General features: G+C 41.3%; 1 protein-coding gene across 4 annotated transcripts in view; it reads left to right on the forward strand.

Annotated features, from left to right (window-relative positions):
• Nucleotides 1-422: 422 nt before the first annotated feature.
• MSI2 (musashi RNA binding protein 2) overlaps nucleotides 423-27,808 on the forward strand; it is an 810,011-nt gene continuing 782,625 nt past the window's right edge. For 3 of the 4 annotated variants that reach the window (XM_073664585.1, XM_073664583.1, XM_073664584.1), the window contains exons 1-5: nucleotides 424-781; nucleotides 1,081-1,121; nucleotides 1,325-1,406; nucleotides 1,993-2,077; nucleotides 4,859-4,900. In XM_073664585.1, coding sequence (XP_073520686.1) covers nucleotides 720-781; nucleotides 1,081-1,121; nucleotides 1,325-1,406; nucleotides 1,993-2,077; nucleotides 4,859-4,900 — 312 coding nt within the window. In that variant the 5' untranslated portion in view covers nucleotides 424-719. Of the gene's footprint in view, nucleotides 782-1,080; nucleotides 1,122-1,324; nucleotides 1,407-1,992; nucleotides 2,078-4,858; nucleotides 4,901-27,808 lie in introns of all 4 variants that reach the window. The other variant, XM_073664582.1, reaches the window with a different exon arrangement.

Here is a 27,808-nt window from a genome sequence, read left to right on the forward strand (position 1 = left end):
CGGGCAGCCAGGTGACAGCCCCGCATCCACACACCGGGCAGCCAGGTGACAGCCCCGCATCCACACACCGGGCAGCCAGGTGACAGCCCCGCCGCTCAGCAGCAACACACCGGGCAGCCAGGTGACAGCCCCGCATCCACACACCGGGCAGCCAGGTGACAGCCCCGCATCCACACACCGGGCAGCCAGGTGACAGCCCCGCCGCTCAGCAGCCACACACCGGGCAGCCAGGTGACAGCCCCGCATCCACACACCGGGCAGCCAGGTGACAGCCCCGCATCCACACACCGGGCAGCCAGGTGACAGCCCCGCCGCTCAGCAGCCACACACCGGAGCGCGTCACGCTCCTTCTTGTTATTGTTGTTACTGGCCAGAAGCTGGAGCCGGGCAGCCTGACGTCACCGGCCACGTTCTCCGGGCCCTCCCCCGGCCGGCGCTCTGGGAGACAGGGGGCGGGAGGAGGAGGAGGCAGAGCCGTGCTGAGCTGATCCCACGTGTGACGAGCTCCTTCCCGGCTCAATAATCTTGTGTTGTGGGCTCCTCGTAGCTCAGCTGCTGCCTGTCTCCGTGTGTGACACACAGTAGTGCCAGTGCTGGAGTGCCGCGGCTGTCAGCCCGTGTATGAGCCCCGCTCCGCGCCCTGTGCCGCTCCGCTGCCTTCTTGCCGCTTGTTCTTTACTTGTTATTATTATTTCCTCCTCTAAGTGTGTGAAGGGGCTATGGAGGCAGATGGGAGCCAGGCCACCTCCGGGAGTCCGAGCGATTCTCAGCACGACCCCGGGTAAGTTCCCTGGGCTGGTGCCCTGTAGAGGGCAGGATGGGGGTGTGGGCACAGGAGACCCTGAGGGCACAGGGATGTGGGCAGCATCCCCTGCTCTGCCACCTGGCTGTCCTGCCTCCTCCGCGGTGTGGAGCGGGGCAGACCCCCTGCTGCCTGGCATCGCTGTGCCCCTTCTCTGCCCCCATCTCTGCCCTTCTCTGCCGCTCTCTCTTCTCTCCCTTTTAAGCTTTTGTAAGTTACACGTCAAAATGGCCGATGTGACATCTGTGCTGACTTGTGTTGTGTTTTCTCCCCTGTAGTAAAATGTTTATCGGCGGCCTGAGCTGGCAGACCTCCCCAGGTAAGCTGCCCCTGCCCTCTCAGCTCTTTGTTCCCTGCTGCCAGCTTCTCCCTCTCCTCCTCATTTCTTTCTCTCTTTCTTCCCCCTTTCCGAGTCCTCTATTCGACCCCTATCGCTATTTGGGCTCTTTGGATGGGGGTGGCTGCTGCTGGACTGTTAACCCTTCATGGCTGATGGCTGTCATCTCTTCTGTTTGTGCACAGACAGCCTCAGAGACTATTTTAGCAAATTTGGAGAAATCCGAGAATGCATGGTGATGAGGGACCCCACCACGAAGCGATCCAGGTAATCTCCCTGTGCCTTGTAGTGGGCATGTGGAACTTGTGGTGGCCCCATCGGCTCCTGTACTGGAAGCCCTGGCCTGGGCTCAGATACCATCTGGATGTAAGCTTCCAGTTGTCAGGCACACACCCCCTTGTCTCCCAGCGTCTCCGCCTGATCATCACTACAAGGACTCTGTGCCAGAAATCCGCTCATGTTCTGCCTCTGGACCCTTCACCAAGTGTCTCGGGGCACCACTATACCCAGTCTGCCCAGTGCCAAAGTAAACAGTGTCTTCTCCCTGAACCCATCATGTGGGTGCTGTGCCCTGACTTCCTCTGACTTGTTACAATTATATCTTCTTATTATCTTGTTTCTGTTATTGTAAATATTTCTCCTGCCCTACACAAAGTGGAGCCCTCACTCCTCTGCCCTGTGAGCTGCCATTACCCTCGATATGCCCAGGCTGCACTTTTCATATGTGACTTTTTGATCTGTATTTGTGTTTTTTTTTTTTTTTGTTGTTTTTTTCCTTTTAATTTTTGCCTTTGTATCCGTGCTCAATGTTTAGCGCTCATTGTCATTTCTCTTGTTCTTTGTCTGATTTCAGAGGCTTCGGCTTTGTTACGTTTGCAGATCCTGCAAGTGTAGATAAAGTATTAGCTCAACCCCACCATGAATTAGATTCCAAGACGGTATGTTGTGCTTTTTTAATTTTTTTACTATTTCTCTTTTCTGCTGTGGTGTTGGATGGCTTGTTGTAATGGCGTGTCTACCTGCTCATACCTGGTCCGGCTGAAGTTTCTGCATTACACCTTGCTCGTTCCTTTCATCAGCTAATCCTTGCCGTTGCTTCTATTTTAATTATCATTATTGTGATCTTTTAATCTTGACGATGAGTAACGGGGAATCATTTTATTCTCTTGAGTCTATAAAACACTACTTCTCCCCAGTGAGGTCACCTCATTATAATTTACCTTAAGGCTTAGTTAGGCCGGGTAACCTTAGGGGATATAGCGATCTTGAAATCTGGAATATTCGCTGTCACTTTTGACTTGTTTGTGGTGTTAGGGGTATCTGATCCCAGTTTGTTTGAGTCCAGTCTTCAGTGTCTGTGACAGGTCTATCAGGCTTGTCTGTGTATCTCACCTAGTTTTTTGCATAGCACAAGGGAGGGGGAAATGTGGCCTTTTTTGCACCCTATTACTCAGTTTAATTATGCCTTAACAAAGCCTTGAGAGAGGATGCTGACAAAAGATCCCCTGTATAGCTGGTATGGTGCTTAATGAGGAGGGAAAGGTGAGCTAATTACACGGATTAGATAAAGGATTTTTTAACAACTGTTAAATGTCAGAATTATAACTGTCCTCATCTAGGCACATTGTTACTGATGGAAAGGGAGAAGCAGAGAAGATCAAATTCCTATTCCACTAATGCATTTTTATAGTGGTGACCGTTTCCATACTTACTGACCCGTCTAGATATGTGCACGTCTATCTGTGGTGTAATCTCTTGTTCTATCTGTGTATACATTGTATCTACCAACTGCTAAAACTCTGCCTTCAGGGCCATTATTTTTGAGCCAATACAACTTGTCCACACAAGGTCACTGAACTTCATTCCGCTTTTCTTGTTGTCGCTTGGTCGTTGTTTAATTATGTCTTTATTATTGTGTGATCATTTTATATATATATATATATATGTTGCAAAATGTGTAGAAAAGTCAATATTATTTTATTAAGTGGTAACAAGTTAATTTAATGCCGCTTGAGTATTATAAGTAGGCCAAAGACTTTACTCTTGGGGGACACGTGAGCTCGGGTGACGAGGGACGGCAGAGTGGTCCATGGAGCGTGATGGCATGTCTGTCACTATGTTCTTGGATATTGTAGCCTTGTCTAGTCTCTGACTCGTGTTAGAACATTCAGTGCAGGATGCAGCTCGGTTGGGTTTTGGCATGGAGTCACTGTTCTTGTTTACAAAAAGTTTGATTTTTAGACAGTGGCCTACAATACACAAATGGTGTACTAGTTGTTGCTTTTTTAGTAGAATCAACTGTTATTAACTTATGTCAGTTTGGTATCTGGTGTACTTATGGTCAGTGACATGCATCTAGGTCTTTAAGGCAAAATCCCCCCCCCCCCCCCTCCCTCACAAAAAAAAATGCACCGCATCCTCTTAAAGCTTAGATTTTTTTAAAGACCTTATTCGGATATATTATCAGCAATGATGTGATAAAAAAATGCTCCACTTAAAATGACTACTTTACTACTTTTAAGTTGAATTTTTGTATTGGTCTATAAGGAAAAAATCTTACCTGTTGCACTTACCCATTTTTCCCTTGGTAATATGATGCTTTGGTGAGATATTAGATTTCATAGGATTAATGGCTCGTTTTTAAGGTGCTATATTGTGGACTCTATCCCTGCAGTCCAGTCGTATCTGTAGACCAGGCTAGTATATAGATGGGGTGAGCATTATTGGGATTTTCAGAATTGTTCTCCATTGTGCAGCTTCATCTTCACCCTGCACTTCATTTCTTAAAGTGGAGTGCTGCTTCTATGTTACCGAGCACCTGCCGATTTCCCATTAAGTGTGTTGGTGACATTATTAAATACATTGCTGCTTTTTTAAGTAAATTGGGTGGTGGTGGTCGGGGGAATCTATTGCAGCAGAATTCTCGGTGGAGCTGCTTGGATTCGTGTGTTTTATCTTCATTTTGAAGGCTTACACATAGCTTCTTGCCAGCCACAACATTTGCTTATTTCAAGTCCTCTAGGGAAAATCCACTTATTTCTTCCTAAACTGTAATAGACTGCATGTCGCTTTTTAACAGAAGGGATTTATGTTTTGAAGCAGGTATTGGCATCTGTATTTGTGCGCGTTATCATTGATTAGGTGGAAGCGGCAGCATGTTGCATTGCGGGCAGCTCGGAGTCGTGGCTCAGAAGGGGTTGAGTTTTCCATAGATTAATCTGTTGGGTGAAGGTTTCTATCCAGAATTGTTTGCACATCGCTCTGCGGAGTGGTGCATCATGAAGTACATGCAAATAACTTAAAGTTTTAGCTGTGGGGCTCTAACATCTGTTCAGCACATTGAGCAAGAAAGAAGCACTTTGTTATACGGATATCAGCGGGTCTCTTGTGTGCTCGGGACTTGTCATTTCTCAATACATTGTAATAAAGGAAATCCATGTCATTTCTGTAAGGTACAAACTGAGCACATTAAATTTCCATTTTATTTCAGGCTAGTAACCCTTTTTGACTTTGTCGGGGCTGCAAAGCATTACAGTGTATTCTAATATTTCCTTTCAACGGTTAAATGATAAATGCCTATAATACCACCCTTAAATATGAGCCATTAATCTCCAGGAGGTAAAGATGAATGCACGCTGCTCACTGATTTTTTTTTTTTTTCTTTTTCTTTTTTTCTTCTTCTCCCTTCTCTCCTTTTTCCTATGTCCTTTCCTTTTCAGATTGACCCTAAAGTTGCATTTCCAAGAAGAGCCCAGCCCAAGGTAAGTAGGAGGATCAATAATAGGATTTTCGGCACACAGAGAGTCATTGTTACCAGGCGGTTCATGTTTCAAGCAGGGAATTGGAGATGAAAGCTTATAAAGCTGGAGCGCATGGCGTCTTAAGGGTATCAGCATATGGCTGGGAAACTACAGGAGAGCTGTGGTGTCTAGGTTTAACTCTGTACTCACTAGGCCAAATTGTGATTGCTTTATTAAGTTTACTTGACTTCATTTCTAGTTTTTTTTTGCTTTACAAATGGGCAAATAAAGCTCTTTGCTTCTTTGAGATTTTCAGAACGCGCCATGCTTTAATAAGTAGAAAAGAGTGGATGCTTTTGGTTTGTAATTTACTTTTTTAAAAATTAAACATTGTTGAAAAAAAATGCTCAGTGAAGTTTTGTTTTTATTATTTATTAAATTTCTTTTACCTGTGAGATATTGACTGCCAATGATGGTAGAAAAAAAGGTAATCCAGCCCGGATAAGATGCAGTGAATTCATTTTGAGTAGTCTGTTAGAAGTACGGTAGTTTTGGCCTGCTGCAGTTTTAGTTGTTGGCGTTGTAATCCGCTTTCTTGGCTAGTCTGGTCACTGTTGTCATATGCCTAGACCTTGACATGTTTTAGATCTGACATTTCTAGTTTTCATTGGAACAGACAGAGCCTTGAGTCTTAATGGCTCATAAAGCATTGCACCCTCGAAAGTACGGTCCGGTCACCTTACTGGAAAAGACAAAACAAATCCTTTTTCTGCACATTTTAAAACCATTCTCCCTACATGCGATTTATTATACTTCCAGAATTTGATTTGTACCATTTTCTAAAACTGTTTGCTGTTAATAGGTGAAAATTACGCTACTTTGCTACACTTGTCTAAAGACTGTTCTGTAGTTTTCCAGCAATAATTGTGGAGTGTGTGATACGTGTATTGCATACAACATTCTCTGCACACAATTATTTTAATTCATTGTTCAGGAATTCACAAAAGTGCTAAATCTGACACTGATTTCTAGTGCAGGACTGCATGATAATTGTGAGTTTCACCAGACCTGAATTAGTCCTGTATGGGAAAACATAGTGGCGGCAACTGATTTTGTATCAGCATTTTATTTTTTTGGTAATAATCTTCTCCATGACTTTCTATCCTTCCAAATACACTGTACTTATCATCTTCGATGAAGAAAATAATCTATCTTCATAAAAAATAATTGTTTTTGGACATAAATGGAAAAAATACCCAAAAACATGATTGACAGAGGCAATGCGTTTCGAACGCAAGTTGCGTTCTTTATGAAACACGTTGCCTCTGGCCAATCAAATTTTGGGGTATTTTTAAATTTATGACCGAAAAAGTTAATTTTTTATGAAGCTGGATTATTTTCTTCATTTTAGTCCTGTGGGATCCGTGCTTCAACACGCCTAGAGTCTGGGTGAGCTGCTTCCTTTTTTCTGTATGCTTTTTATCTTCCTAATATATGATGCTCATCAGGACAAATTTAATGCTAGTTTACATTTTTCTCTGTTGTGAAAATGTTCATACTTTTAACACAAATAAATAAAACCTGAATTGCAAAGTTAAAAAATGCATACCATATATTTACTAAAAGCAGACACCTTACACATTCTAAAAATGCTACTTGGCTCTTTACGCTTATGGCCACCTTAATGAATTTGCTCTTTTACACCAAGTATAATGCGGCATAAAAAGGGTATGTCTGTGTCCCAAGAGTATGAAATGCGCAACGCCTTGTAAAATAAGTTTACACATATCTGCTCATAATCACCAGAGCTGATAAGATCAAAAGATTAGCAATCCTGATAGTCAGCAAATGGTGTGAATTTGTCTTTGCAGGTGATCACATTTCTACCTGCTGATATTGTCACTCCTTATTAGGGCTCGTGCAGATGAGCAGATTTTCGGTCCGAGTGCGATCTGACATATTGGACTTGGAGTAATGTTATTCTATTGGACTATGCACATGTCCAATATTATTTTTAGTTTGTCCGAGAAAAAAAAACACCGCATGCAGGATATTGTGTCCGATATTCAGATTGCACTTTGCCATGTAAGTCAATGAGTCCCGTGGAAAACATCGGACTGCACTCGGATACGATTTTCAAGACTGAAAGAATGGAGAAGATGGATAATCCCCCCCCCCCCCCCATCTTCACATCAGAGAAAATCTGATCACAATCTGACCAGAGTATGATTAGCATAGTTGTCCTGAAAAAATATGGAGGAGTGACCTGGGCCGTAGGGAAACAAAAAATACATCTTTCCTAATTGTCATACTGTATATATGTCCTCTCCTTTCTGAGAAGGGTGATCACATGATGAAAAGTTGCTGTATCACATATCTGGGGTGACTGGAAGATTTGTGCAGGTGGTTAGATAAACTTAAGGGTTTGTTCACATGATGCAGTTGTGCTGCATTGCCACGATTTTTGAAAATTGCTTAAAAAATGCAGCACAATCACATCTCGTGCTGCGTTACAGTTTTCAGTTTTTTTTTTTCTGCTCTCACTGGCAGCTTTCCCCCTTCTACATATTCAATATACAGATGGAAATGTAGGAAGTAAAACTTTCATCCTGCTCACTCTCAGACTTCAAACGAGCGCTACACCCTGAATATTGCAGAGTTTTGTGCCTGCTGTCTAGCCCTTATGTTCTGGCCACGGCAATCGTTTCAAGTCATGACCTATTATATATGTCTTTCTATATATATATATATATATATATATATATATATATATATATATAAATAATTTTATATCAAAATCCATTCATCAAACACTTTCACTGAATGAAATATATAATGTATGGGCTCCTTGTTTTGTTAGTTTGTTTTAAGGAATATCTTCACAGTGTGAACTACAGTCTTATTCTATTTGCATCTCATTTAGGACATTGCGTCTTGAAATAATCCTTGCTAGATCATCCTGTCTTTAAACACGAAAATTATAGCTGGCTCCTGAATCTTCAAGATGCATGAAGGTGAATGACTTGTCACTCCTGTACAAGAGCGGTGGCACTCAAAAGAGGGTCTCCAAGACAAGCTGGTTTTAGTCCTGTCACCTTCATGTGCATTATTAAAAGGGATTTTCTGGGATTTTATGAAAGTTGTCTAACAATAGGCATTATGATACCATACCCTATAACTCGCCTTTCAAATCACTGGCCGTTCCAGCCCCTTTGCTCCAATTGTCCTCATCAGTAGTGACCATGCATGAATGATGTAACCTCCACAGCAGTGATGCCACTTGTATGGCATGGGATGGCTGATGCCAGTGATTGGCTGCAGAGGTCATGTGAACATTCAGGCCAGAGCTTTTTACCAAAATGTTTGTTTTTGTTTCTCTTTTTGTGTTAGGCAACATTTCATAAAATCCTAGAAAGCCTCCTTTTTAGTGAGGTTTTCCTACCAAATACATATTGAATGTTAAACATAGCATTTGTTTAATACATGTTGAAAATGGCATCTGATCTGCAGGAAGAGCTGATCAGGTTGATAGACATCTTTTGTTAGAAGTTTATGTTGTGTTGAACATCATAAGCCCTCCAAGAAACTTTCTCATATGCAAAAAAAAAAAAAAAAAACCATGAAAATCTGTTGGTGAAAATTGACATGCTGATGAAAATCACTCCGTTTTTTTGCATATGATAAAAATGACTGACGTCTGAGTCTGCCCTTATTTTGTGAAATGCGTTCAGCTCAACGGCTTTGTCAGACATTATGTTGGGTACTTTTACAAACTGTATTGGTGTGACAAAGAGCTGAACCATTGCTGAAAAAAAACTGCACGTTCTTGAATGTATGTATTAATGGAAAACGGATGTAATAATTGCCAATGCAGTGTCTGATGCTGCGTTTTTTTCCGTACTGAATATAATGGGGAAAAACCTGTGGCAGTAAAGCATGACTAAGGCGCCGTTAGCACGGCAATATTTTGGCCAGCATTTAGTATCGGTATTTCTAAGCCAAATCCCAGGCGTCAAGAATAAACAGAGAAAACTATAATGGAAAGATTTGCAGCTCTTCCGTATTTTGGACGGAAACACTGCCGTGTGGAAGTAGCCAGAAACGTGTCAGACTTTCACCAACATGAAACTCAAAAATTGAAGCTTGTTATTTCATGCCAAATTTTTGTGTCGTGTAGATTTGGTATTGAAAAGTCCTCTGTATAGTAAATGGGGGTCTCATGAGGCCTCTGCTTAATATACAGTGATTCCCTATTTGCTATTTTGGGGGCAACTTATACCGTTTAGTGACGTCTTCCTTTTTTTTTTTTGTAACGAAACAGCTGCATGCACTGCTGATACTTGTCCTTTTTCGCATTGGGCTGAACTAGTCTCTGGATAGCAGTATGCCTCAGTCCTCTTTGTAGTGACCAGATTGTTTCATAGCTTGTCTATTTCCATATCTGTGTGATAAAAACAGACCCAGGAGAAGTAAAAATGATCTAACTTTCCCCCACCTAAAGAACTGAATATTTCTACTCAAAGAATGGTCAAGTATGTGGGGTTATATCTATTTCGTACAAACTCTGTGAAAGGGAATCTGTCAGCAGATTTTTGCTATTTAATCTGAGAGCAGCGTAATATAGGGCAAGTGAACCCAATTCCAGACATATGTCACTTACTAGGCTGTGTTGTAGTTTCAATATAATCAGTGTTTTATCAGCAGGAGATTATCACTACAGGACTAGGTCTCAGGTGCACAGCAGTCAGGCTAATCAGTGTAATAAAAAATCGGATTGCATTTGGACCAATTTAATCCCATGAGTGTGTGCTCGGTGGTGTTTTTGTTTCCAGCACCAATCGAATTGCGATCGGGCTGGAAAAAAATCGCAGCATGCTGCGATTGCATGCTGCATTTGGATTGCACGCACCCATATAAGTCTATGGGTGCGTGTGAGGCATCGCACTGCACTCTGATATCAGCTGAGTGCAGTGCGATACCTGCCAGCACCAGCCACAGAGGAGATGGAGAAATTACTGTGCTGCCATCCTCTCTGTGTGAAAGGATCGGAGCACAGAGCACTGACACTCGGGTCACACTCGCAGCAGAGCGGGAGCCGAATGTCATTAGCATATCACATCCAATGTCATACGCTAGTGGTACCCCGGCCTAACTCGGCCACCACCACTGATTGGCAGCCTCCTATGTACACTGTACATTGGCAAGTTGCTGCCAATTAGTGGTGTGGGTGGGTTATATACAGCCCAGCATTCATAGCCTTCCTACATCAACAGATAAAACATGGATTCTATCAAAACTACAGCAAGCAGTCCAGTAAGTGATACATCCTTGGAATACTGCTCTTTCGCTCAGTTATGCTGCTCTCATATTACATAGCAAACATCTAGAAAATGGAAACTAATATTTCGCGCAGTTGAGTTTTTTACAACTATAGTCTGGGCAATCCTCTAGGAGCTAAATGGTTCTATGAAAAAACACATAAAACCACACCCCTATGAACATTACACAAATTACAATCCATACCACTGCTCTATACACATACAAGAAAAAAGCCCACATGGAAAATTGACAACATATTATACAAAAGTGTTTGTCTTTCTTCACAAACTTTTCATATGTGCATTTTTCTCCTTGTCGTTAACCTGCTCCCGCATTACCTTCTTGTCGTTGGGTCTGCATATGTGGAGAGGGCCATGTGGCTGATTCCGGGTGTATTACATCGCCGCCATCAGTCTCTAATAGCCGCTGGCAAAGCAGAGTTCTGGCAGCCACGGTTAACCATTTAAACACTGCTGCTAATCTCTGACAGTGGCATTTAAATACATGGGTGCGCCGGTACTTGTGCCTACTGGCTCCCACCGGCCCCCTGCAACGCAATCACTGATGACATATGGGTTACTATGACAGCTGGGGGTCTACTGAAGACCCCTATCACTGACCTCTGTCCTCCAATGAAGCTGTAGTAGACTGATCTCCATATCTGATCGTAATTTTTACCATATACTGCAATACAACGGAATAGTAAAAGCAATCGCAGTTTACAGTCCTTTAAGGGAACTAAGTATTTAAAAATGTAGAAAAAGTAATAAAATTTCAAATTGCCCCTCTTTTCCCCCCATTAAAAAAACAAAAAAAAAATTAACTTGTTTGGTACTGCTGTGGTTGTAAAATTTCGGTCTATTAAAATATGCAATTAACTAACCTGATCGGCAAATGACGTAAAGAGGAAAAAAAAATTAAAACGTCAGGATTGCGAGTTTTTCTTGGTCACCTAACCTCCCCACCCTAAAAAATAAATAAATCTGATTTTAACACAGAACAGTGCTATTGAATACGGCTGTTCAGATGAGAGTATTTTTCACTGTGACCCAAGAGTCCGTGTAAAAAAAAAAAAGTCCATTCATTGTCTTTTTTTTTTTTGTTTGTTTGTTTTGATCTCCCCTCTAAACCCAGCCTTACTTAGTTTACTACATGGTATTTGAATAAGGTTTTTAGACTAAATAATTCTTGAGAACCAGTTCCTTTTGATAGAACTCGGTATACTGCAATCCTTGATCAGACCTATAGACTCAAATAGCTATTTCTCATATTTTCATTTGGGATTCCATCGGGATCTTAACTTTCTTTTCACAGTTGAACAGAATAGCCATTTAATGACAGGACACTTTTTTTTCTGATATACTGTTATTTCTAGGCAATTAGGCTATTAGTGTTAATGGTCTTACCAAACAAAATGGCAAATGAGTGTAGATTTCATTTTTAATAATAGATATATTTTCCAGTTGATGTAATCCTACATATGCATGGGACTTGATGCTGTACTGGGACACAGTGTTTGGATTATGCTTGCTTTATACTGGATTGGCACCTACTACCCCACCTACTTTATTACAGATGGGCCTATTGATGCCTCTGTTCTCTGGAGAGTGAACTCTCATTTTTTTTGCAGTGCCATTTGTTTCTATAGTGTGTGGTCATATAATGATTAATTAGTGTCTTGTAAAATTTACGCTTTTGTATGCAGTCTTTTGCTAGGAAAATTGGATTGCTAGCTTCATAGTGCAAATGACAGATGAGTATGAAGTCTCTAGGGTTTTGTATTTGTCAGAGCACTTTGAAGAATATTATAGAAATCTGCACCAGTATGTTGAATAGCTCCATAGCACTAATAACCTTGCCCATGGTTTATCTGTACTGGTTCAATCATCATTTAGCTAACAAAGCTGCCCTCTGTAAGGCTGTGTGCCCACGATGCGTTTTTTAAGCGTTTCCGCAGCGGCAAAAATGCTGCAGAAACGCTTAAAAAACACTTGGTAGAAGGTCTGCCATGTTCCCCAATGATAATCCGCATGTGCTGTGCACATGCTGCGGATTATCTTTGCGGAAAAAAAGGCAGCACTACCAATTATTTTGTGGAAGTGCTGCGTTTTCGCCGCCATTGACTTACATTGGAACTCTTGGATTCCGCATCACTGTATATGTAGATGCGGAATCCAAGCGTTTCGATGTACGGATGGTACCCGGGTGTGGAAATGCATATGAAGAACGCTTCACATCCGCATGTCCCTGGCAGGAAAACGCATGTACAATCTGCATTCGTTTTTTCTGCCAGGGAGATGCAGAAACGCTCAGGAAAAATCCTGAGCATTTCTGCATCGTGGGCACATAGCCTTATGCAAACATGAAATATATGAAATTGGAATTGCATTACTGCTCTAGAAAATAGGAAAAAATGAAGATACTTAGTTCATATATTGGTCAATTCATGTGTGCCCAGCAGCCAACGACAAGAGCGATCCTCTTTGCTGAAACCTAACTTAATGTGATTCCTCTTCTGGGCTGATAACCCACATTTATATGGGTAGGTCGGATCCTGCAGTGATAAAAACCACCATAGGCTGATGGGTGGAGTGCTCGGTCAGAGAGCCTATGTATAGAAATATTAAAGACTGACGGTCCCTTCCAAACAGAGACCAGGTGTGAACAGGTGCATACTAAGAGTAGCCAGCTCAAATGAAGGTGGCTACTCTTAGTATGCACCTCTTCACACCTGGTCCCTGTTTGGAAGGGACGGTCAGTCTTTGATATTTGAATTCAGTCGTCATTTTAGAACCTTAAATGTTCTCTATTTGGACAATTCCCCTTCGTGAATGGCCATCATGTAAGACTATTCGAGCTTGCCAGCCAAAATGTTCTTTAGCACTTGAATTTATGCAATAAGTGGAGGGAAATAAGTCAATGCCAGATCTTGACTGCTTAAAGGGATTGTCTCCGGTACTGCACAAACGCACTGCTGCCCAAGCTTCCTGCTTGATGGGGTGGTGTACAGTTCTCAAGCTTGATGGACTGTTTAGACTTGTGCTGAGCTGTCGACCTGACTTTTGCATCTTCAGAGGAGTGCACTTCAGTGAATCTGGCCAGCATTAAAGCAGCGCTTCCAAGCTCTATTGTAAAGAGCTTGGAAGCACTGCTCATGCTTGGCCACCCCTGCTAGATTGTTGTGGCGGTTGGTAACTTGGGGAATGAGTAGTAAGTAAACCAATAAGATTAAAAGTCCCTCCATTCTCAAACAGAGAGGAATTTTAATGGCAAGTAAATTGCACAGTTGCTTGTTTTTACATTCACTTTCCAATTGTAACCAACATGAGAAAACCCTTTAAGCCCTGCCCACAAGATCATGTACATGTATGTGATTGCGGGGGTGATCGTGAGTGGAGAGGGCTTCTAACATCCGTGGCCAGAGCTGAATTTTGGCATTGGTTGTTAACCACTTAAATACTGTGTTCCGGTGTTTGCATGCATCTGCTCTCATCGGCGCCCCGTGACACGATTGTGGAGTGCTGATGGGTTACTCTGAAAGCCGCTACCATCTTGGTCTTCTGAAGCTCCGCATTGTGCTGTTCTTTAAAGGATAATGAGGTATGGTATATAGGAAAAGCGATCAGACGATCGCAGGATCAAGTTCCCAATGGGACTAAAATATAAAGTAAAACTTTTTTTTTTTTGACCATATAAAAGTTCGAATCACCCCATTAAAATTTAAAGAAATGTTAAATGTACAGATTTGGTATTGCCTCATTCGTAAAAGTCCGATTTATCAAATTCTAAAACTAACCCGAACAGTAAATGCTATAACGAGAAAAAAAAAATCAAACTGCCAGAATTGTTTGTTTTTTTTCTCTCTCACCACTCCTCTCTAAAGAATGGATTAAATACGACTTTATCAACTTTTATTACAAAGTGGTACTAATAAAACCATTAGCACCTTACACAGCTCAATTGATATAAAAATGTTACGTCTCGGAAATGGCGACACATATTCACACCATCCCCACCCCAATTTTTTTTTGTTTTACAAATTTCTCAATATTTGTATTACAGAATATTCACCAATAAAACAAAACACAAAATAACATGGCGGAATTGCATTTTTTTTTTTTCTCACAATTTCACCACATCTTTCCCCTTTCTCCAGTACTTTGAATGTTAAAAAAATAATAATAAGTAGCTCTTATTCAGCTAGATCAACAGGAAAATAAAAATGTTATGGCTCTTGAAAATAAGGGAGAAAAAAAACGAAAGCACAAAAAAATAAAAATTTGCTGTGGTTAAAGGATTGGGCTTGTTAAACCCCAAATGCCTGATTCTTCTTTCCTCCAGCACCCACTGCTGGGGGCGGGTTGGAAGGTCACCATACACAACTAGTTTGATCAATTTTTACATAATGTGTATGATTAGCTTTAATTGTAAGCTAAATGGGATAAATGTTCAGCGATCTGTTGTCAGGGTTCCCTCTTTCTGAGCTAAGACCATTATTGATGAATATACATAATCATACAATCTTAATTCCCCCGTCTCTGGTGTCCAAGGTCTTCACTTGAGGACTGAAATTAACAGAGCGTGAACACTTTTTATTTATAGCTTGTTTTTCTAGCAACCTTTTAACGTGGTGGTAACAACAGTTATAAATGTGGAGAAAACTTTTTAATCTATGTTAAAGGGAATCTGTCACCAGGTTTTTGCCACCTAATCTTGAAAGCAGCATAATATAGAGGCATAGACCCTGATTCAAGTGATCTATCACTTACTGGGGTGCTTGCTGTAGTTTTGATAAAATCACAGGAGATTCTCATTAGAAGACTAGTAAACCTGCTGCCAGGTAGCCAAGCATGTTCATGTTTGGGGTTATACACAGCTCAACATTCAGAAAACTGCTAGATCTACAGCAGAAAAAAAGTGATTTTATCAAAATGTCATCAAGCAGCCCAGTAAGTGACATATCGCTTGAATCAGGGTCTCAGACCCTACATCATGCTTCTCTCAGATGGGGTTGAAAAAAAAAATTGGTGACTGATTCTTTTTAATAGCAGACCTTTCTTGCAATGGTGAAAAGGCGGCCGGTCATTTACGACTGGTCTACGTGTTAGTAAGTCTGGCCGTACGCGTGTAAGATTGTCTGTTTATATTCAGTTTTAGATCATGGCCCCTTCTATTTCTATAAGGGTATTAGCATACACCACTGTCAGATTCCTACATCTCTTAATTCTTGGAGGAACTCTGATGACCTGTCCCCACATCAGATTGGCACGATCGGCCCATATTTTGGTAAGGTGTACGGTCAGCAGACAAGACGTTACCTCCTGGCTAATTTAAAACGACCAAATCGCCTGATCCCCAGGAGGGACATCATCTCGGATGTCTTCACTCCCCATAAGTATCTGAAGTTTTAACATTTACATGTTTGAACTTTTTAGACGTTAACCTTATGCTAAAGACAACTTTTATCTTCACATTCTTCTTCTTAGCATTAAACTAGAAACTGAGAGAACTTTCTTCTAATTGTTAGCAGTCTAGAGGGTGAGCGGAGGAGTGTGTGTATCCATAGATGTCAATCTATATAGAGAGAGATATTACATTGTATTTAGGCTCCAATTCATCATTTGCTCTTAATTGAAGCCACTTTTTCTTTTGTCTTGCTGTATTAGCTGCAGATATTTGCAACACCAAATTCTTAAAAATATCAAGTGCAGTTCATTAATTTGACACAAAATAAAAAAATGCTCTTTATTTTTGTCTTTAAGAGGTATTTTTTGTGTAATTTACTAGCGCCCAAAAAATCGTACATCTTTAAAAAGTCGCACATTTGTCAAACTGCTAAATTAAAAACTCTGCCAGAAATCTTACAAAAGGTAGGGCCTGCAATGAGATGCACCAAAAATGCTATGTCATATCATATGAATCTTTCTAGGAGCAGGTTCACACTACTGTCTTTTCTGTCCAAGTGTGATCCGACAAAACATCAGATTGCACTTCGACCAATGTTGTTCTATGGTGGCCACGCACATGTGCATTTTCTTCTTCTGTGTCCGATGAAAAATTATCAGCATGTCAGAGTTTGATCCAATTATTTGCACGTGCCATGCAAGTCAGTGAGCACGTGCAAATCTTAGGACTGCACTTGGATGACATCTAAGTGAAGTTCGATTTCCGTGCACAATGGAGAAGATGTTCTCCGTCTTGTCCTCACCCGAGAGCATCCGATCACACTATGCTGACACTCGGAGTTTGATCAGTTTGCATAATCGGCCTAATTCTCTCAGATGAGAGAGTCAACGGCTGTTTGACTCTAGCCTAAAACAACCAGACAAGTATTGAGGGAAAAATAATAATAAAAAAAAAAACTTAGTTTTGCACCACTTTTAAGTTGTCTAATAGAGAATTATGCTCAAATACTCAAGGCACTAAAGCAAATCACTCCAGTAAACTGAAGAACCAGCAATGATGGATTGAGGTCATAATGTTTTCATATAGATCAGCGAGGAATACGGCACTAAACTAGCGTCCATGCCATAGAATACACATCTTGGTGACATGAATGATGAAAAACTAGCAACTCTTAGTATAACAGGTTTTGATCACAAAAGTGGAGGTTCTGCAGGCGCAGGCAAAGATCAAGGACGTTCCTGTGTATTAAACTAAAGATGGTTAAACAGCTTTCCTGAGACCCTCTTACCTCTTCCTAAGCTTCAGCTAATATTAATTAGTGTGAAAGAGATAGAAGAAAGATCATGGGTTATTTTTGTGCTGGGCTAGAAACGAATTGTGTTCTCAGAATGATGTTGCAAATGAAAATTTTGTTCCTAAAGTTGCAAGTTGTCATTTCAGAGTGATGGTGATGGTGGTCCACCCAAGTGTATTAGGTTCCATGTGACTTATGTTTGTTTGTTAATGTGTGGCTTGCGTGGTATAATTTGGTAGGATGTGGATCTCGGTTATGAAATCAAAACCTACATCCCCTTTTAAACATGTGGTTTAGAGTCAACTTTTTTTTTTTTTTTTTCAAAATGTTTTTTCTTCTTAATATGATTATGGGATCAGCCAAGCAGGCACAACTAGAAAATGTCAAGGTTTAAAATGTACGTTCTGGCTTATTCTGCATCATATTAAAGCTACAGGTAGTCACTCCTAGTAGACAAAACTGCTCCTATTTATTGTTCCATTCTGGCAACGAGGAGCTCTGAAAGAATTCAGTGAATTCATAGTTATGAGTCCAGTGTATTTAGGAACAGAGTGGTCTCCCTACTACTCTCTGCCCTCCAAAGAATTGATGTATAAACAGCAGTCTGTCCATCAAGACCTTGAGGGGTGGTGGGAACATGAATACACTAGATTCACATCTATGATTTTTCCGATTTATTTCAGTGCCTCATTAGCTAAATGTCACAAAATATTATTGCACCTTTTTTTTTGGCTACTAGGAGTACTAATCTGTGACAGACCATGGTAAGAGTACAGACTTTACAAGGAGCTGCATATTATGTTTTTTAGCTGAGTATTTCACTCTCTTAGGCCGGGGTTCCACTAGCGAATCACATCCGATATGAGAGCATCGGATGCGATATGTTAGTGACACTCTGCTCCAGCTCTGCTGCGAGCGTGAGCCTAGTGTCAGTGCTCTGTGCTCTGATCCTCTCGCATGAGAGAATCATATCACAGCTGCGGAGGAGACGGAGAAAGTAATTTCTATATCTCCTCTGTTGCCGGCATCAGCAGGAATCACAGTTTCACATGCACCCATAGACTTATATGGGTGCGTGCGATCCGAATTCAAGCCAGCAGTGAGCACACCCCCATGTAACTCCACCTAAATCCGTACCGCTCCTCCCACACCTTCAGCGTAACGTCCTGTTTAGGATACTGCTGCAGGCAAGTCACTGATACAGGGAATATAAGTAACACAAAGCACCAGAACACCGGCCCAGGCAATAAAGATAATCTCTTACTCACCCTCACTGACTAATCATCTCCTACTGTAACAGGATGGATGGCTGATGAGAGATGAATGGATTTAAATACATTATAGAGGAAATACAGCAGGTGTGTATGTAATGTGTATGTGTGTACATGTGTATATACATGCTGTTGTATACATATAGATACAGGAGAGTTCTGTGGAGAGATGAGAGCGGTGTCTGCTGCCATATGCACAGAAACAGAGTGAGCTCTGCTGAATGTAGTCCGGCCGACCACACAGCCTGAAAGTCGCATAATTGTGTTGTCATGTCAGATTCCAGAGCCAGGAATTAAGGGAGAAATTGACATGACATCACAGGAGCATCTCAAGTTACAGGAGGATTTGGGAAAGCAACCTCATCTATTGCAACTAGTTCACATGAATAGGACTTCTAAAGTATTGACCAACCCGTTTAAGGTACATTTTTGTCAGTAAGCTATTGTTCCTATTCTAAGAATAGTTAAAGGAGTTGTCCACTACTCGGAAAACCCCTTCTCCATCAATATGTTAACTCAAAGTAAAATAATAACGTCTTTACTCCCCTCCGGCGTAGTTCCACCTGTGTCGACCCTGGCATTGCGGCCAATCCCTGCAGTCACTTCACTGTCCTCTCCTTCGGACGTAACTGACATCCAGAGGAAGTAAGAGCTGTGGTTGCTCTCACCTCCTCCAGATGTCTGATTTGTCTGAAGGAGGGGAGAGTGAAGCAGCGACTGCTTAGTCTCTGGGATCGCGTGACATAAGAATGTCACGAGAGCCCTGGGAAAGCCAGTGCCGACACCAGAGTTGAGTGTAGATGTTATTATTTTACTGGGTGCAAACATAGCGATTGAGAAGGGGTTGTCTGAGTAGTGGACAACATCTTTAGCTCTATTTATTTTCGCTTGAAGTTCATTGAATATTCTGCATCTTCACAAGAGTTGTATATAAAAGTTTTGTATTTTAGCATCAGCCTTAGGCCACGTTCACACGTTCAGTATTTGGTCAATATTTTACATCAGTATTTGTAAGCCAAAATCAGGAGTGGAACAATCAAAGGAAAAGTATAACAGAAGCGTCTGCACCAATTCTGCATTTTTTCACCCACTCCTGGTTTTGGCTTGCAAATACTGATTTAAAATACTGACCAAATACTGAACGTGTGAACGTGGCCTTGGGGTGTGTGCTGAGGAGCCACATAGCCTCCATTGAGAGCTATGCAAACTCAGTATCTGTATCTATTAGCCCTAAGACGCACAACATTTAAAAAAAAAAAAAAAAAGGTTGAATTCACATATGACAAATGTCACCTGGCAGATATCTTCACAAAATGCTATTTGGCAATAGTGACAATTGTATCACTAGCGAAACATTCATCAGGGTACGAACTGGCATAGGGATTTGTAAAATTTGTGTTAAATTTGATTGTTGGGTACAAATGTTCAAGGGAACCTGCCAGCTGATTCATGCTGCCCGAACTACAGACTACATGATTCAGACACTGACTATCATTTCTGCCAGGTATGTTTTACCTAGAAATGCTGCAGAACACAACATTTAATAGTCTCTGGGAACCTTTCCACGTGGCTGACTAGTCCAAGAGGCCAGTCCCCAGCGGCTTTTCCCCGCCCTGCTCCCCTTGAGTGACAGCTCTCCCTACAGGTGTTTTATAGGAATCAGCTGTAAGGTTCACTTTAAACATTTGTCATGAAAATAATTACATGTACAATTCATCTACTTAATTACCTCTTCAGTAGGAAAAAGGCAATAGAACAAAGTGTTTCCACCTGCTATATGATATTGCTATGATATGGATTGATTGGTGAGGATTGGAGGGCCAGGCCTTTACAGTTCCTTATAATGAAGGAGCAGTAGATTGCGTGCTGTACAGTAATAAAAAGATACAAGACTGTTTTGTACCATTTTATTGTAGAACACCTGAAAAAAAGATATTGGCCCCAATTATTAATTTGTCTTTTTTTCAAGTCACATTTTCCTTTTTTGTCTTGTGCATTAGTTGCTGCTTTTTGCACCAAATTCTTCAAAATGGTGTACACGATTAATGAATTTGGCGTAAAGTAAAAAATGGGGTGTTGTTTCTATTGTTTTTGTGACTTTTTAGTGCAAAAAGTCTCACTTTGGCAAAATGGTTCAAAAATGTTGTGACTTTTTAAAAAGCCGAAATTGATGAATCGGCTGAGAACATCTGGAATTGCTAAACTCCACAAAGCAGAGAACACACACAAAATAAAAATGAAAAAAGCATATACAGAATGGGAGGAATAGAGCTAAGCAACAGTACATGTGAAAAAGACTTAGGTATACTAATAGATCATAGACTGAACATGAGTCAACAGTGTGATGCAGCAGCAAAAAAGGCAAATACAATTCTGGGATGTATTAACAGAAGCATACAGTCTAGATCACGTGAAGTCATTATCGGTCTTTACTCCTCTTTGGTCAGACCTCATCTGGAATACTGTGTACAGTTTTGGGCACCACATTTTAAAAAAGACATAGACAAACTGGAGCAAGTTCAGAGAAGAGCGACCAGAATGGTGACTGGTCTGCAAACCATGTCCTATGAGGAACGGTTGCAGGATTTGGGAATGTTTAGCTTGCAAAAAAGAAGACTGAGAGGAGACTTAATAGCTGTCTACAAATATGTCAAGGGCTGTCACATTGTAGAAGGATCATCTTTATTCTCATTTGCACAAGGAAAGACTAGAAGCAATGGGATGAAACTAAATGGGAGGAGACACAGATTAGATATTAGAAAAAACTTTTTGACAGTTAGGGTGATTAATGAGTGGAACAGGCTGCCACGAGAGGTGGTGAGTTCCCCTTCAATGGACGTCTTCAAACAGAGGCTGGACAGACATCTGTCTGAGATGATCTAGTGAATCCTGCTTTGAGCAGGGGGTTGGACCAGATGACCCAGGAGGTCCCTTCCAACTCTACCATTCTATGATTCTATAAACCCCAAAAAACAAACTTGAGCACAATAAAATACAATAATGAATTGGGGGCAAACAAAACAAAAAAAAAAGGCCCAAAACGCTGAAAATTAGCCAAAGACAATGATAAATCGGGGTCGTTAAGTTCGTTACCAGAGTGAAATATTCTAAGGCTGGATTCACACTTCCATGTGTCCATACTCAGACCGCGAGGCATGGACTAGCCGCGGGACTCCTGATCTCTTCTAGACAGGTGTATGCGAGGCAGTTAACGCTGCCGATCCATGAATCTTTAGATCACGACTAGGGATGTGGAAGTTCAGGTTCTGGTACCCGACCCAAACTTTAGTCCAAAGTTCAGTCCGGGTACGAGAACTGTACCCAAATTTGAACCAGAACCAAAAAAAAACAAGAGTGTCACCAAAACACAGAACAGGTGTCAATCTTTCATTTATAGTTTCTTTCTGTATGCTCCACTCCTGGTTTTGGCATTTAAGCACTGCTGAAAAATCACTGACATCTGAATGAGCCCTTATTGTGACTGGAGAAGAACTTATTTAGAAACAGATTTGGTTTACAAAGTGAAAAAAGCAGCAAATCTTAGCCAAGAGGACACAAACTATTAGAAATAATGGGAATGTTTTTTTGGGGTGGGGGGCCAGTTGGCTTTAAAGATGGCTGCTGGTTTATCTGAGGTTAAAAGGTCCATACCATCCTAGAACCACTGCATTTCATGCTTTTTATTAGAGAAGATTTATATACATATTTTATAGGTTACCTTTTCCGATGTGGATGGTGCCTGCGTGTCCCCATCATGGTGTGCTTTATAAAGGTTAGCAATACATTTTTTAGTGCACCTGTAGAAGGATTGCAAAACTTGCTCCATTGTGTGAATTGCAGCTGTTTGTATTGTTTACCATGGAGGCATTTTAGTCCATTTTAAGCCAATTTCTGTTTGAAATTGGAGCTGAATATTGAATGTCTGAGTCTTGTGGTAGCAAAATTTGTTGCTGTAATAAGCGTAGTTGTAAAGTATTGTATGTATTGGTAAGTAAAGCTACCAATTACTCACATGCCGTACAAGAAGGGTTCATTCACAACCGATACCTACATGTACCGTATACGAATACATGCACAATAAATATATTGTGCCCCAGGACAGCGGATGCCACATTGGTTTCACCAGGTGACCTGTGCTCTTAGCTTGCTAAGTACTGCCCATCTTTTGGCCTGCCACAAAAAGTGGAAGAAGAGAGAAGAATACTTTTTAAGCTGATTTCTGGCTAAGGCAAATAATTATCACCTTTTTATAAGCTCAATGAACCACTGGATAAACCAGGATCAAGAATCTGCATTCTCACATGCAGTATGTCTGTTGTGAGATTTTTGTTTTTAACAGGGCTGTCTCACAATAGCCATTTATTACCTATCTACAGGATAGATGTAAATGTTGGCTGGTACCCATGCAATCACTAGAACCAGGCTGTAAGCATGTGCAGTGCTGCTTGTTCCTAAGAAAATTGATTATGGCTGAACTCTTGTGCTGGTTTCAAAATACAGACCCTACCAGAAAGGAGAAGAAACAGACTCAATTTGTACTCCTTTTGTCTCATTTTTAATATTTCTGATATAAATGTATAAGCCCTCAAGTCATTAAAACCGGCTTATCAGTCCGGGACCAGCGTAACATTTCAGGAGTTTGATGGGTGGGTGTAGCCACAGCTCCTCCCCAGATCTGCCCATTTTTTGAGCTTCCCAAAACTGATGTGAAAACACCAAAATTCGCTAACTTTTTGTATAACTTCGTGTTCTGCAAATTTTTAGCAACTTTTCAAAGTGTTTTATGCCAGTCCTAAACACTTCTATATATGGGCTCCATTGTTTTGTGTAAAAGGATAAGGTCTCGTGGACACAGGCGAGAGCCTTTACAGAACTCTGAATGCAGCCGTACAATGCTTCATCTGGTGCTGCATATAGAGAACTATCACTGGCTAGATCTGAGAGCCTTTACAGAACTCTGCAGCCGTACAATGCTTCATCTGGTGCTGCATATAGAGAACTATGACTGGCTAGATCTGAGAGCCTTTACTGAACTCTGCAGCCGTACAATGCTTCATCCGGTGCTGCATATAGAGAACTATGGCTAGATCTGAGAGCCTTTACAGAACTCTGCAGCCGTACAATGCTTCATCCGGTGCTGCATATAGAGAACTATCACTGGCTAGACCTGAGAGCCTTTACAGAACTCTGAAGCCGTACAGTGCTTCATCTGGTGCTGCATAGAGAGAACTATCGCTGGCTAGATCTGAGAGCCTTTACAGAACTCTGCAGTCGTACAATGCTTCATCTGGTGCTGCATATAGAGAACTATGACTGGCTAGATCTGAGAGCCTTTACAGAACTCTGCAGCCGTACAATGCTTCATCTGGTGCTGCATATAGAGAACTATCGCTGGCTAGATCTGAGAGCCTTTACAGAACTCTGAATGCAGCCGTACAATGCTTCATCTGGTGCTGCATATAGAGAGAACTATCGCTGGCTAGATCTGAGAGCCTTTACAGAACTCTGCAGCCGTACAGTGCTTCATCTGGTGCTGCATATAGAGAGAACTATCGCTGGCTAGATCGGAGAGCCTTTACAGAACTCTGCAGCCGTACAATGCTTCATCTGGTGCTGCATATAGAGAGAACTATCGCTGGCTAGATCTGAGAGCCTTTACAGAACTCTGCAGCCGTACAATGCTTCATCTGGTGCTGCATATAGAGAGAACTATCGCTGGCTAGATCTGAGAGTCTTTACAGAACTCTGCAGCCGTACAATGCTTCATCTGGTGCTGCATATAGAGAGAACTATCGCTGGCTAGATCTGAGAGTCTTTACAGAACTCTGAATGCAGCCGTACAATGCTTCATCTGGTGCTGCATATAGAGAGAACTATCGCTGGCTAGATCTGAGCGCCTTTACAGAACTCTGCAGCCGTACAATGCTTCATATAGAGAACTATCGCTGGCTAGATCTATTTGAGCATGGCATGTTTCCAAGTGAAATTCATATAGAATCCATAGAATAAAATGGTCTCTATGCTAACTTATTAAATTGACATGCTCCTGTATGGTTGCACTATCATGGCTTCGTACAAAGTAGAGCTGTACTAAGGCCTTGCGTATAAGCTCTAACTTGCATTTCCACAATTTAAGACTGCTCACACTTGTTCTATGATCCAGATGATCACACATGGAAGACTGTCATTGTCTGAAACTGCTCACTAGAGCCAGAAAAAGCATAGAATGAAACAATCAATGCTACATGGTGCTATGACCATGACGCATGTCGCCTGGCCAAAGATCGAGCTGTATGTCGATGCTATACCACCAAAGTGGCGGTCAAAGTTTTTGTTCGGCCCTAAAGACTGAATCTTTTTGAACAAAACCAGGATTTGTTGCTCTTCCTCAATTACATGCTGTTCACAAATAAAATATCATAATCAGCGTAGCAAATCTGTTTTTTCCTTACGGTTGATTTTTAGTTTTATTCAATCCATTTTACACCATTCCAGGTTTGATTATCATTTCTAATATATTTTGGATGACTTTTTTTGGCTGATGTTTGGATGCTGGACATAAAATCTTGCTACAAGTTATATTTATTGTTCTGGCAGCTTTTCATTGTTTTCATTACACAAACTATCCATCTTCATAAACCATTTCATTATGTAGTCCTTTTCATTCTCTATGCTTTGGGTGTAAAATATTGCCTCTGACTGTGCAACTACATGATGTAGTATAAAGGAAAATTAACGGCTGTAACGACTGTCTAAAATTAGCACTGTCACAATATTCCTTAATGCAGCTCATAAATAAAAACCTGTTTTGACCTGTTTTTAATTAGCTGCTGAATTAAGGATTGTGAATTCAGCGATTCATTTATCCCAGATGAGCAGTAAACGTTCACTGGTTAAGTAAAGTACAGTTACAGTTTATTAACTAGTTATGTTTAAGCCTATAGAAATGCTCCGCATTACACCTAATCGACACCTTCACTCCCGAGAGAAGTGTCTTCTAAAGTTCTGATACACCTCATGGCCATCCAGAGTTGGTTATATTGCAGATTAATCTATATGTGCTCAGTGGAGCCCCCTGTGTTTTGAGCAAACTACATTTTCATGACCTTGATGAGATTCAATCATTGAGTAATAACTCTTAGTATTACTCTCGGGATGAATGAGTAACCAGTGAGATTTCATGAACAGTGAACCGGTGTAATGAGTAAGGAAGAAACCTAGACAAATTATCATGTCGTCTTGTATAGTTGATAAAGGTGGAAAAAACATGTCTTTATCAAGCCTAACTATAGTAATGCAGTATTGATACAGAGCAGTGCAGCCCCTCCCCAACCCCCCCCCAAAAAAAAAAAAAAAAAAAATATGGCAAATGCCAGTTGCTCCATTTTAGGGGTGAACACTTCTTCCTGACTTCAAATATGGTAATCAAAATTTAAATGGTTAAATTTTCTCATCTTGTTAAATGAGAAAAATATCAAAGTGCTTTTACATACAAGCAACTTTGCATTTTCATCTCTTCTACTATAAAGAATGGAGGGGTATTTATGTGTAGAATTTACAGCTTATTGTCTAAAAAGTGGCTGCTTTCCTAGCAAAAGAGCACGCGCTTTCAAGCTCTTTGCGATACGGCTTGTAAGCGCTGCTTTGAAATTGTTTGGTTGTATTTGGCCTTCTGCAATGCCCCTGGGCTCTTCTGCTTTGCTAGCAGCATCTAAGAGCGCACAGTTCGGGCCAGATGCTCAGAAATGTTGCTGGCCTGAGCTGTCAATCTTCAGGAGCTTATCAACCCCCAGCAAGCCAGGGCTATGGAGTCGGTAAGCCAAACCTCCAACTCCTCAATTTCCATGACTCCGACTCCACGACTCCAACTCCCTCATACATGTCTCATGTTTAAGTGATAAATTTACTGTAGCTCAGATTCATCTCAGCTAAAAGTCTAGACCCTTAGATCAGGAATAGGACAGACATTTATAGGACATTTCATAACTTTCCCAAATTCTTATGAAAAAAATATTCTCCACAAACTGCATTGAACTACTGTACCCAATTTATTATATATTTTAGGAGTTGGAGTCTATCTATTTTATACCGACTCCACAGCCCTGCAGCAAGCTGGAAGCCGCAAGGCTGGGGAGCAGTGTGCTCCTGAAGATAACATGAGACAATCCCTTTAAACCTTGGATCATCATCCCAACTCCAGTAATCTAGTACACATAAATAACTTGTGACTTTAGGAAAGATGTCAAGGTTCTTCTTAATTTTGCTGTGATTGTTAATCCGTTAAACATTGTGTCAGAGAGGTCCAAAGTCTTTCTGCTCTTACAGTAAAGAATCCTTGTCTGTGATGCTTAAACCTTCTTTATTCTAGAAGTAGAGGATGCCCCATGTTACATGCCTAAGTGTAAATAAACCAGTAGAAAGATCTCTGTACTGTCCATTTTTATATTTGTCATTAGAGTGCCTGTAGTTGTCTTTTTTTTCCCAAACAGCTTAACTCCAGTTTTGATCTGTCCTGGTAGTGTATTCCTTCTGTTTCCGCATTTCCTTAATTACCTTGATCACGCTCCTCTATATTCACTGTAGTTTCGTTATGCCTTTCCTTTTTGTTCCGAAAAGCATTAGTATTTCAGATTAAAACGTATGTTGGTCCCAGGAGAGACCTGGCTAAGGAGAGCCATGACTAGTCTGATGTGCTCCCATGCTGGCTTTTCCCTGCTCTGCTTCTGTTGATTGACAGATCTCTTTCATGTATGTGCATAAGCTTGGACCTGTCAGTCAGCTGGAGCAGGACAGGGAGGAGCTGGCTAGGAACGGCATCGGACTAGTTATATCTCTCCCTATAGTCCCTGTCCAGCTTCTCAAAGTATGTTTACCCTGAAACACCACAGTATTACACCGTAAAACCTGCACGGATCGGATACAGTGGCAAAGCCAGGCACTGATTCTTGTTCCCCATGGTTCGGGCTGCATAAATCTAATGACAGGCTTCCTTTAAAGAACTACCGTATATAATTTTACTGCAATGTATTATATACATAATATACATTATTATACATAATGTTAATGATGCAAGATTAAACAGCAGTGCCCAATGCCCTTCGTTTTGACCACTGCAGCCAGTCACAGGTTTTAGTAATCATGCCTAAGTTGCTAGTCAATTGTGACTTGTGACTTTCCATTTCTTATATGGTTCACCAATAAAAGGAATCTGTCACGTGAAAAAGCGCTATTAACCTACAGATATAAGGTCAAGGGTGTTCTGACCTAGCCCGGTGTCGGCACTTAGACCACTGCTGCCAGGAGGAAATGCACTTTATTCCTCCTGATAGAGTTCCAGTTTCAATCATAGAGGTTGTGCCGGCATGGGTATAGAGAGTGGCGGCTATAACTGCGCCCACCGCACAGACTGGTTTCCTGGTCTAATGATGAGCGTGCTGACCGTCGGTGCGGAGGGTGCGGTTACAGCTGCCTCTCTCTATACACAGAGCGGTGACTGAATCTACACCGGTGTCGCCCCCCATGACTGAAACCCAAAGGCTGCCAGGAAGAATAAAGTTCATTTCCTCCTGGCAGCGCGGCTCTAAATGTGGGCGCCAGGCAGAACGCTGTTAACCTGTAGATTAACCCTGTATCTGCAGG

Source organism: Phyllobates terribilis, unplaced genomic scaffold (genome assembly GCF_046119375.1).
Source record: "Phyllobates terribilis strain yellow unplaced genomic scaffold, ASM4611937v1 Scaffold_2__4_contigs__length_985480577, whole genome shotgun sequence".
NCBI lineage: Eukaryota > Metazoa > Chordata > Amphibia > Anura > Dendrobatidae > Phyllobates > Phyllobates terribilis.